This window comes from Notamacropus eugenii, chromosome 1 (genome assembly GCF_028372415.1).
Source record: "Notamacropus eugenii isolate mMacEug1 chromosome 1, mMacEug1.pri_v2, whole genome shotgun sequence".
NCBI classification, from domain to species: Eukaryota; Metazoa; Chordata; class Mammalia; order Diprotodontia; family Macropodidae; genus Notamacropus; species Notamacropus eugenii.
Genome location: NC_092872.1, coordinates 220986600 through 220999312, shown reverse-complemented (window position 1 = coordinate 220999312; position 12713 = coordinate 220986600). Strand labels below are relative to the sequence as shown.

Here is a 12713-nt window from a genome sequence, read left to right as displayed (position 1 = left end):
GACACAGTGTGGATAACTTTATAAAGTATATTGCTTGAAAACAAGGGACAGACACAATTCTGTCTCATGGCAACCATTTACTGGATGGTAGCCATGGAGGATGCAGAAGGTTAAACATTTCTTTTCCTCCTCAAGAGCTGAAGCCCAAGGCAACGTCTGGATGGGCAGCATTTTGGCTGTCTCTTGACAGACTTTTGCCAATGGTTTTAGTTACCTTCATGGCATCGTGTAACTCCTTAGCTTCGTATTTGTACGGTGGGTACATGAGGGCTATGATGAGTCTCTCAAAATTGCCGCTCAGTTCAGATTTCAAGGTCTCAGTCAGATCCTAGTGTAAAGAGAGTAAGAAGATGCTTCATCAGAGACAATCTGGCTCATAGACATTTTCTTGTCATTGCCAGTTTTTAGGAAAAGAATTATAAGTACTATAAGTATGAGGTACTACAAGTACCTTGTTAGTTCAATAAGTAGCTATAAGTATAAGGTACTATAAGTACCTGCCTAGTTCTATAAGTAGCTGTAAGTCTAAGGTACTATAAGTAGCTATAAGTATAAGAGGTACTATAAGTAGTTCCATAAGTACTATAAGTGTAAGGTACTATAAGTACCTGACTGGTTCTATAAGTAACTATAAGTTTAAGGTACTATAAGTACCTTGCTAGTTCTAAAAGTACTATAAGCATAAGGTACTATAAGTACCTGGCTAGTTCTATAGGTAACAATAAGTATAAGGTGTTATAAGTGCCTGGCTAGTTCCATAAGTAACTATAAGGTACTTAAGTACCTGGCTAGTTCCATAAGTAGCTATAAGTACAAGGTACCATAAATACCTGACTAGTTCACCCCCTTTCTTCTCTCTTCTCAGATCCATGTTGCTGAGATGCCTCTCTAGTTCTAGGAGCCATGGGAATCGCTAATGTTAGCTAAATAGAAAAGGATGGAGCACCATTGAACATCGAGATTTGTCAGCTAGAGTGGTGGCACCCATATTTTGTCATCTCATGGCTCTTCTCCAATCCTCCTAAGTGCTTCTTTGACCTTTGCTCTGTGTTATTTCTCCACCCACCCTTTTTCTCTTAGGGATGTCCACTGGTGGACAGTCCTAGATCGCTCCACAAAAGGAACTTGAGACTGTAGCAAATCAGAAAGGAAGGCAGGCAGGGAGGGAATGAGTGAATGCAGAGGAAAGCAGAATCAGGCCACTAAGCCTTTGTGTACAGATGATGGTTTCTCACTTCACCACCTCCAGAGCAGATCTTTAGACTGAGGCAGCTAGATCAAGTGTTAGACTTGGAGTTTGGAAGACCTGTGCTGGAATTCTATCTCCAGCACTTACTCTCTGAATGGCCCTGGTCAAGTCCCTTAATCTCTTCTTCATCTGTAAATTGGGAATAATAAATGCATCTGTTCCTCAGGGTTGCATATAATGTACTTAAAGCTCTCTGTCAATGTTAGTTATTATTAATTGCCCCAGGACCTTTGGAATTCCACTCAGTAGAATAGAAGAGAGTCTTGTTGCTAGTTTAGGGGATCATTGAGTCACGTAGATTGCTAATGTTGCACACTATCTGCTCTGAGATGTACCAGTAGTGCCACCTTCCCTTTCTCTGCTTCAGCTGAGATAGAAAATGAGAAACATTTATTTTCTTCAAATCTGAGGTAGGCCAACATGATAAACATTATTTTTTTTTAGTCCAGGAAATGTATCTGTAGTTATAGATTTAGTGAGAAGTTAAGTGATTTTCCACATAGAGGTGGGACTTGAATCCAGGTCCTTTTATCTCCAAGGCTAGACCTCTAAGGGGCCCCTAGGTTGTGCAGGGGATAGGTCACTGGCCTTGGGGTTGGGAGGACCTGGGTTCACATCTGCCCTTTAGATATTTGCTAGATGGGTGACCCTGGGCAAGTCACTTAACCCTGTTTGCCTCAACTTCTTTATCTGTAAAATGAACTGGAGATAGAATTGGCAAACCACTCCAATGACCTTGCCAAGAGAATTCCAAATGGGGTCATGGAGAGTTAGACATGACTGAAAGGACTCTGCAATAAAAGGTACCAAAGATACCATGCTACCTCATACCATGCTACATCATCCAAGATGATGAACTCTCCTAGTACATTCCTTGAGATAAAGGATTTGAATATAGCAACAACCTTTCTGAGATTTCTGACCTATTTCCTCCACTCATGATAAATAAGAGTTTACATTACATAGCTCTTTGTGTATAATAGTAATAGTTTAAGTAGCTAGCATTTATAAAACACTTTCAGATTTGTAAAGAGTTTTGCAATTATCTCATTTTATTCTTACAACAACCCTGAGAGTTTAATCCACATTTTACAGATGAGGAAACTGAGGCAGAGTCACACAGCTGGTAAGTATCTGAGATCAGATTTGAACTCAGGTCTTCCTGAATTCAGGGCCAGAGCTAGTAAAGCAGTTACTATTTCCATTTTACAGACTTAGAGCTGGAGTCTGTAGGCATAATCACATCTGACGACTTCTCTTGTTCTAACACAGAGCTGTGCTACCTAAGTGCGCAACCAGGAAATTGAATACAATAATGATACTATTTCCATAGCACTTTAAGGTTTGCAAATATTATCCTATTTGTTCCTCACAATAACCCTGGGAAGCGGGTGCTATTATTATTTTGAGATTAGGAAATTGAGTCAGATGGAAATTAAATGACTTGCCCAGGGTCACACAACAAGTGAGTATCTGAGGCCATGTTTGAACTCAGGTCTCTCTGGACATCCAGTGCAGCACCAGCACTGCCTTCCTGGGCTAGAAAAGAAGGTGAGATTTACAGGTTGGTGACCGGTCAGGTCACGTGGTGCCCTTTCTTTACCTTTCCATACCGACACTTGTAGGCTTTGGCGATCTGTTGTCGCTGTGCATTACTCCTTTTGGTGAGGACATCGATGATGGCCTGCTCATTGGTTCCTGTTGAGGACAAGTAAAATTTGATTAGGACAAGGTAACTGATGTTTGGAAGTGGAACCTCCTGTGCTGATGCTGCACCAAGTGGCTGAATAACCTTCAAGGCTTTGCCCAGGTGCAAACACCCTCATCTCTGCAGTATTCTCAATAAATCACTTACAACTGACCAGTCATTTGGGAGGTTCATAAGCACGGCCTTCAACTCCCAGCTGCAGAGCTCCAAGGACTGGACAATCCTATGAGCAATCCTTTCGAACTTACCTCAGATACTACCTTCTGCATAAGGTCTTTCTGGACAACTCCCCTACTAATATATACTGTACATATATTTTCCTATACTTAAAGACATATATGTTGTCTCCTCTGATATAATGTAAGGTCCTTGAGGTCTGAGGCTACTTCATTTTTGCCTTCATATTACTCTCGGCACTGAACACAGCACCTGGCTCAAAATAGGCACTTAGTAAATGCTAATTGATTCATGGATTGATTGAATTATCCCCATATCTCTAATCATGGCTACTATAAAGTCAGCTTGGAGCAGCTAGTACTGATTTTTAAAGACCTCCTTCAGATCTACATGACTTTAATCACATCAGGCAATGAGAAAATGTCCCTAGAACCATTAGAAATTGGTGCTCTATAGAAAGTTGGTATCAGAATGAGACCTGTTTAGCTCTCCTCACTTTCTACTCCTTACTTACTTGAGTTCAAAGGCAAGACATTTAACTTCTCTGAGACTCAATTTCATCACTTATAAAATGGGAATAATAAAAGTTATACTACCTATAGGATGCCAAACTGGGAAAGAACTTGGAGGTCATCTAGTTCAATCCCTTTGTTTTTAGATGAGGAAACCAAGAGGAAGTCTCTTGCTCAAGAGTCACATAGCTCTACATATGGTAGAGATGGGATTAGACTCCATATCTCCTAGTTGTAAGTCCCCTTGTCTTTCCCTTGTGCCAGTCTGTGATTCTTCTGCTTCTAAGGGTTATGAGAAGAGTCTTGCTGACATTAAAATGTCAGCTGTTATCATCAGCCCTCGCTCCTGAAATCACTGTCTTCTTTGGTGCTGCCTAGAAAGAGAGTTGAACTTGGAGTTTGAATGAAGTCTCTACCATATACAATTAGTGTGAGTGTGGGTCACTTAGTCTTCTTAGCCTTGGTTTCCTTCTCTGTGCCTTTGAACTGTGGATCTATGATTCTACGATCATCTCAGACAAATGCATTTGCCTCACTCAAAGGAGACGAGAAAAAGAAATTCCAGATGATTTTAGATGTGGCACAAAAGCAAGTTCTAATATGTTATTAAAAGGCAGAAAGCAAGATGTGTTACCTGAAATCCATCAAGCCTACCTTGATCCAAGGACCTCATTGTGGGTGTGACAGACATTCCTACTTGCTTGTATGGAGGCCTTAGGAGATGGTCATAGCTAACCATTTCTAACTGTTTCTACCTCCAAAATGGTGGACTAACACTCATGGTGAATATATATGTATGTGTAGATCTGTATACACACATGCATGCACATATATATATGTATAAGTGTATATGTGTTTACACACGTATATGTATGTATTTATATGTAGATATATAGAGATATGTATGTATGTATACATATTTATGTATATATGCTGTGTTCATCCTTCATTGCCAAGAAGACCATGCCATCAGAGAAATGATGACATGACTTGCACTTGACTTTGTTTTGATGAGGGAGGGCTGATGTATATATGTATGCATATGTGTATATATGTGTTTATTGAGAGAAATGATTATTAGTAACCAATAATTTTGGCTAAAAATTGTAAATCAAAGGGATGCCCATCAACTGGGGAATGGTTAAACAAGCTGCGGTATATGATTGTAATGGAGTATTATTGTGCAATAATGATTTCAGAAAAACCTGAAAAGACTTTCATGAACTGATGCATTGTGAAGTGAAAAGAAGCAGGAGAACATTATACATAGTAATAGCAATATTGTTTGATGAAGAACTGTGAATGACTTGGCTATTCTCCGCAACACAGTGATCCACGACAATCCCAAAGGACTAATGATGAAGCATTCTGTCTGCCTCCAGAGAAAAAACTGATATCAATTGAACACAGACTGCAGCCTGCTATTTTTCACTTTCATTCACTTTTTCCCTTTCTTTGAATCTTCTTGTGCAAAATGACCAACATGGAAATATTTTACATAATTACACATGTATAACCTATATCTGATTGTTTATATCTCAAGAAGAGGGCAGGGGAGAGAAGAAAGAGGGAGGGATAGAATTTGGAACTCAAAAATTTAAACAAAAATGTTTTTAAAAAATTAAAAAAACCCAGTATTTTGGGAAAACCCAGAGTTTTCCTCTTCTTCTAAAGTTCTGATTTTAAAAAAGTAAAAAGTTCAGTCTCTTGAAGAACATTACTGATAACTAGACTGAATAAATTCTCCTCAATTTTAGTCAGACCCTGCCCAATCTTACAAAGAATTTAATCTAAAACTGGGAAGCCTCTTGTACTCAGGCTTGGGTAGGGATAAATACTTTGGTTAGATCGCCCAAAACTGAGGGTGGTCTGGGGATGAGTCTCTGTCCAAGGGTCACATGATGTTACTCTCAGCCTCTCATTTTAATATAGTCCACCTCCCCCTGTGTTAATCAGAGCTGTTTACTATTCCTTTTCCAAAAGAATCCCTAAGCCTGCCCCCAGGGCAGCCAAATGACTATTCTTAAATTGTCCAGAAACTATGTTCTTGGACCTTTTTAATCATTATAGTGTATACATACACACAGATACATATATGCTCAGATGCATAAATCTATGTTTATATGTATGTACATACACAGATATTCCCCTCTCCATAAATTTACATTAATCTTTCATTTGAACCCAACTTGATGCAATAATTATTTGTTGCTAATTTGGTCAAAATCTGTGATTTTATTCTTGTGTTGAGTTCCAGAATGAGAAAATTCTTGATCAATGCAGATCTAAAACTGCAATTTCTAATCTTAGAAACTTGCCTGAAGGCATGGAGAGACCAGGCTCCCCCAGTCGGTATGTAGAAAGACTGGATTTAAATCCACACCTTCCTCAGTTCCTTATCCAAGCTTGGTTCTCCATTTATTATTCCCTAGCTGCCTCTCTATAGTATAATTATTTCTTTGAAAACAAATAAAAACACTTAAAATTACCTTAAAATAAATTTTCAAAAGGAGATCTGATTAGGTTGACAACTTACCAATTCCTTTCATGGCTGTGTACAATGTTTCAGCATCAGGTTCAGGGTTAAAGTGGGGGCTGCCCTTCACAGAGACACCTTCTTGCTCAACCTGAGGGGGAAAAGTAATCACTCCATTATCTCTGATGACAGCCAGATCAGCCCCACCATCAGAAACTATATCTTGGAGGCGTTTGGTTCAGTATCTAGTATACTCAACGGTATTCAACAAATAGGGAATCTGCAAGTCGAAGTCAACCTGGGAGCATTCTCAAGGCTCCTTTCAGAATGGAGGAGAGGAACTGATTTTCCTTTCTTGTTTTTTCACTTAGAGGCTGCCTTTCAGACTCAAATCAACAAGGATTTATTAAATACCTAAGTACCAGACACCATGGTCAGGGGCTGGGGACAGGAAGACAGTAACAGTTTACATTCTACTTACAGAGAGGGTTGTTGTCCTTTGATTCCTTCTTCATTTTCTTCCTCCAGTTCCCCCATTCCTATCTCCCTCATCCTTTTGGTAATGGGATTTCCCTTTGGACCTCATATAGTACTCTGTTCTGCAGCTTTAATGTGCTTAGGAGGCAATACCATGAATTATGATTCTCTTTGTTTGTGTCTTATCCTGCTACTAGACTGAAACTTTCCAGAAGGCAGGGACCATGCTTTAGCTAAACTTTGTAGCTCTTCCAGCACATAACACAGTGTGCAACATATCTTAGGTGCTTAATAAGTGTTTATTGAATGGATGGCCCAAATAACAATTCCTTCCACACTTCATTTATCTTTTGGTCAATGAAATGATGTTCAATGGAAGTGAATTACCTAAGTACTAAGACAATGGAGGCAGCTAGTTGGCAGTGGATAAAGCGCTGGGCTTGGAATCAGGAAGACTCATCTTCATGAGTTCAAAATCGGCCACAGATACTTACTGGTTGTGTGACCCTGGGCAAGTTACTTAATCCTATTTACCTTAGCTTCCTCATCTGTAAAATGAGCTGGCGAAGGAAATATTCCAAATAGGATCATGAAGAGGCAAATGGCTCAACAGCAGCATTAATGGAAAGACCTGCTTGCTTAAAAGTATAACTTGTTGAGCACGGTCTCAGTTCTTTGGAAAGAGAGTGACATACTGACTTTCCTCCCAGTCCTAAAATGGAAAAAAAGTTTCCCAGGTAATCTCCAGTAGCATCCATGGTTCAGGTTTGGGGAGGTATTTCAGAGTTTTTTGCAGATCACATCAAATTCTTTTCTAGATCAATAATAATAATAGCTAGCATTTACATAGCTCTTTAAAGTCTACAAAATGCTTCACAAATATTATCTCATCTTGTCTTCACAACCATCCTGGAAGGTAGGTGCTCTTATTATCACACTCATTTTACAGATGAGGAAACTGAGGTACAGGTTAAATGACTTTCCTAGGGTCACACAAGTATTTGAGATTCTACTGTCCTCCTAAATCCAGGTCCAGATCACCTAACCCTACAAGAAATATCTTATGCTTTAATTTAGGGTTGTTTCTCAAATGTTTGTATTTCACCTTTTTGACATCAGCCCTCATTACATGCTGTTTAGTACCTTTTACCATGTCTGGTCCGAGCCACCTAGCCGGATGGTAGGTGATGCAGATTTTGTCTCCCTGAGCAATGATGCTCTCCAAATGTACCATTAATGGTGAGGCTAGCAGAGGGCCTTCTGGGACCTCCCACCACTCCGCATTTATGTACTATACTTTCCAGCCAGACTGAGCTCACTGTTCTCCGAATCTGTCTCGCACATTCCCACTTCTGCATCTCTTGTCATTCTCTTCTCTATATTTGGAATCCCCTTCTCTTCCATGACACACATTTCCTTCTGTCAAACTTTTATTATGCTTTAAAAGTCTATATCAATTGTCATTCTGTTCATGCAGTATTTTTTTTGACAGGACCAGTAATTTCACTGGCACAAGGAACCCTCTCTTCCAGTATAGATGAATACTGCTCTGTGACAAAAATATCTTTGGGTTGCCTGGGGACCCTGAGAAGTTAAGTGACTTGTCTGGCCAATATGCATCAGAGGCAGAATTTGAACACAAGTTTGTCCTGATTGCCAGGCTCACTCCCCAACCACAATACAACATCATGGCGCCCTCTCTGGTGCTGTCCTGTCTAAACTTTTAGCAGCTCTCATAGACCACAGTAAGTATACAAAAAAGGCATAAACAATGTGATATTTCAATTCTAGCCGTTTGTCTAAGTGTTTTGTCTAACTTCCGAGACTGTAAGTACCTTGAGGACAGTCTCTGTTGCTCAGCACCTAGTCCAGTAGGTTTTGTTGTTATTCATTTGTTTCAGTTGTGTTTGACTTTTTATGACCCTATTTGGGATTTTCTTGGCAAGCATATTGGAGTGGTTTGCCATTTCCTTCATCAGCTCCTTTTACAGATGAAGAAACTGAAGCGAACAGGGTTAAGGGATTTGCCCCTGATCACATAGCTACTAAGTGTTTGAGGCTGGATTTGAACTCAGGTCTTCCTGACTCCAGGCCTGACACCACCTACTATACCACCTAGCTGCTTTACATTTAGTAGGTGCTTAATAAATGTTTGATGGGTTCAATTGCTTTTTGACTCTAAGGTTAAGGATAAATTGTCAAGGAAAAATTGTGAGGTGTAGTCTTTAAAGTGGCAGGACATGAAGTCCTGTTGGAAATTGGGCTAGAGGGGCCATCATTCCACCAAGAGAGATCCTGGATTTGTGCAGCATTCACAGAAGGAGCCTACTTGTATATATTATTTAGTAGTGGGTTTAGGAATGAACCTTGTTTCATCAAAAACCACTGTATTTTATTCTGCTTCTCTTTATGGTTTTTACAGCACTTTCACACTTATCTTATTTCTATCCCACAACCACTTTGTTTAGGCAAGGCAGGTATTTTCAGTTCCATTTTATAGACAAAGAGGAACTCCCACTCAGAAACAATATAGGTGACTTGCTCAAGGTCAAATGCTTAGCACAGACTAGATCTGAAAACTATCATCGAGCCTCCAGAGGGCTAGAGATAATCCATCTGGAGAGTTCCTGCACTCATTGGTCTTGCTTATTTCTCTCTGCTTTAAGAGTAGGAGAGTGAATGTGTGTGTGTGTGTGTGTGTGTGTGTGTGTGTGTGTGTGTGTGTGTGTGTGTGTGTGTGTGTGTGTGTGTGTGTAGTGGTGGTGGGTCAGTGAAGTAGGGGTAGGGTGTGTGCATGTGTGCAAGTGGTTTGTTGATGGCCCATGGGGTGTTGTGTGTGTTTCTGTGTGTATGTCGATAAGGTGGCTGGGTGCCATTTGGGTGGCATGCATGGTGGGTGTGGTTCCATGGAATGTTTGGGGTGTATCAGTGCGCTTGGTGTCTGTTAGAGAGAGAAAGAGATCCGGAACAGAGGTAGTGTGGTGCCATTATGCTCCTACTTCATTGCCCCAGCCACAAAGATTGCTCAAGAGCTCAGTCTCAGAAAGGTGTTTCTGCCACTCCCTGTTTCCTTTCCCCTCAGGAATGTAGGCTGGCCCACAATCCTTTTCTCTACCTAGTCTGGGAAAGGGTTGGTAGGGTGGGGTTTTCCTTTATCTCATTCAGAATGGAATTTTACTTTTGGGGAAGAAATCTAGGCTTCAAAGGCAATTGCAGTCTTTCTTGGGTTTCTGGATAGTGGAGAATCTCTGTGCTGGCATTCACTGGTTTGGATGCTGGAGGCTGGGGGCTAGGACTGATGACCTATTGAGTTCTCTCATAGATCTTTGAGGTTAACATTAAAAAGACTTTAAGGCTGGGGGTGGGGTGAGGCAGGAATCTGGAATTTACGTGATTTAACTGACCCAAACTGAGAGCTGCCAATTTTTCACCCCCTTTGTGCTAAATAAATTTTCCATAAAACCTCTTAGTCTTTTATGTGAAGCAACTACCTAAAGATAGTAATACAGAGAGGCATTAGCAGTTTCCCAAGGTTTTAGAGGCTTATCCAAGCAGAAATATTTTATAGAATAAATATGACTCAGCCAAGCATGTCTACACACATGAACAATGTCTTTAAAAATGATTACAAAGGAGATCATCTGCCTCTTTGTCTTCCCTCATTAAGTGAATGTTAGCTGGTAAAAAAAAAGCCAAAGCACCAAACAGAGTTTCGGTGGGCAAAATAAGAGCAGAGACAGAGAAGAAAGGAGGGACGGAGGGGGAGAAACAGAGGGGGGGGAAGAGAGAGAAATGAGAAAGAGACATACAGAGCCAGAGAGAGAGAGAGAGAGAGAGAGAGAGAGAGAGAGAGAGAGAGAGAGAGAGAGAGAGAGAGAAGCTCAGGTCCTGGCATGAACTTGCAGCATGGGCTGTGCCCAGGGAAAGCATGGTTCAGTAATTTCAGAGTCAGAGAACCTGGTTTTCATATCCTGATTCTGACACTACTGAGGTGACAAGCACTTGTTTAGCCACAATTTCCTCATCTGCAAAATCAATGAGAGGGTTGAGTTGCATAATTTTTAGAATCCCTTCTATCTCTTTTTTCTTCTGATCTACACGGATCCTTTCTGTGTCCAAGAGTATTTAGCAGACCTCTGTGTCCAGGGAAAATTAGGCTTGGGACTGAATAGGTGATTTCACTGGTGAGGTAACTCCTTCTTCTAATGCAGATCAATGCCTCCTTTTCCACTTAGAGTCTTAGAAAGTTGCCTGGGAGACACTGAGAGGTTAAGATTCTTAATAGACTTACTAGGGGTCATCCAGCCAGTATGACTCAAAGGTGGGATTTGAACCTAGCCCTTCCTGCCTGCAAGGCTGACTCTTTATCCCATAGGCTCTTCTGCCTTTCAAGCAGCAAAAAAGCCCAAGTCCCAGTCCCAACTGCTCAGCTTTTTACCTCTGTCTTTCTGAACTCACTTTCTTTATCTGCATCATGGGTTGAGATCTGGAAGGGACCTTAGAGGTCCAATCCCCTCATTTTACAGATGAGGAAACTGCGTCTTGGAGAGGTTTAATAACTTGCCCAGGGTCTACCAAGCTTATACTGCTGCCTACCTCATAGGGCTGGCTGGTCGAGTATCAGTGAGATAACATTAAGGAGAGAGCTTTGTAGCCATAAAATGTAATATGAAACAGCCTATCATTTAAATTACAACCTCTTGGTCTGCATGAACCTTTCTTAAGACAGAGGCATTATCTTTTGCCTAGATAACCTCTGGAGCTCATGTCTGACTCAGCTTACAACAGCCTAACAGATTTTAGCCAAGGCGGTGCTGGCTACTGGAAGAAACCAGAGGAACGGAATAATTTCATTGCAGATCCCTTTTCCAGGTAGTCAAACCGATTCTTTTAATCCAAGAATTCTTTACATTTTTTGCATCTTGGACCCCTCTGGCAATCTAGGGAAACCTGTGGACCCATTCTCAGAATAATGTTTTTAATGCATAAAATGAAAATACATAGAATTACAAAGGAACTCTGTTATAGTGAGAAAAAAATTCCAAAATATTAAAAGAAAAGTTCCTGAACCCGAGGCTAAGAATTCCTACTTTTGATAAACAGAGTCAAGTCTGGGACGTGGGCGCCATATCTGATATTCAGTTTCTCCCTATTTCCTGTTTCACCCCTAACTACAGAAAAAAAATTGAGTATAAGGTGACTGGGCAAGAGGGCAAGCTCAATATAAACTTATCCTCACAACCAACTTCATTCTTACTTATTTCAGTTAATGTAGTAGCTGATATAAAAAACAGGATTATATGGTAAATCCTGTATTTTCTGTTTTCTTGAGAATTCAAGGAATCATTATTAGATTCTACTGAAGCTTTTTCACACCAGCATTTTATTGACTTACCCAAGCTTTCCACCAGGCCATGATCTTCAGTCCAGTGCCCCTTTCCCTAGTGAAGTAGAGGAGAAAGATATAAAACAGTGTTATCTAGACGGCAGCTGTATACTTTTAGGATTATAGCACATGTGTAGGACGCATAGAAGGACCCCCTCCACCCTCACCACACCCCTACCCCTTCCTTCAATCCACCTACCAGTAGGAAAAAATAAATCTGTCTCAAAGGGGTTAGCTTCTTTGGACTTTAGGGACAGAGGACCGTAATCAGCTAACCAGCTCTATTCCTGTCTGGGATAAGCAGCTTCTTTCTATACTTCTCCCAGGGCCACACCCTTCAACCAGGCTGGGTTTGTTTCTCAGAAATGACTTCACTGCCAAATAATTGTACCAGTTTGAAAAACCCACAACTCTAAATCAGGTGATCAAACACAGTGGCTATTGGGAAATGTTCCTATTTAGAATGGAGCCCCAGACAGGAAAGGGAGAACAGAGATTGCCTAAATCAATCTCTTTTGTGATACATTTAAGAAACTGTCACCCAAAGGGAAGTGACCAGAATTCACTTTTTTAATTGGGCTGATTCTAAAACTATATTTTACTATTTTGTCAATGAGAGATGGAAACAAATCCAGTTATTGACAGAACTGAATTGAGTTATGAAGTAATAAATACTTGTTGAGTACCTACCATATGCAGAATATTATAGTGTGGAGGAATTCAAAAGA

The 12713-nt window shown here is 40.5% G+C and overlaps 1 protein-coding gene across 1 annotated transcript in view; it reads right to left on the bottom strand.

Moving 5' to 3' along the window:
- The window catches only part of LOC140516910 (annexin A8), a 31623-nt gene extending 19307 nt beyond the window's left edge, over window positions 1-12316 (bottom strand). Inside the window, exons 1-5 of the mRNA XM_072627758.1 lie at window positions 12185-12316; window positions 11995-12040; window positions 6183-6273; window positions 2853-2947; window positions 215-328 (exon numbers count right to left, since the gene is read on the bottom strand). Coding sequence (XP_072483859.1) covers window positions 215-328; window positions 2853-2947; window positions 6183-6273; window positions 11995-12015 — 321 coding nt within the window. The 5' untranslated portion in view covers window positions 12016-12040; window positions 12185-12316. The remainder of the gene's footprint in view (window positions 1-214; window positions 329-2852; window positions 2948-6182; window positions 6274-11994; window positions 12041-12184) is intronic.
- Between the last annotated feature and the right edge of the window lie 397 nt (window positions 12317-12713).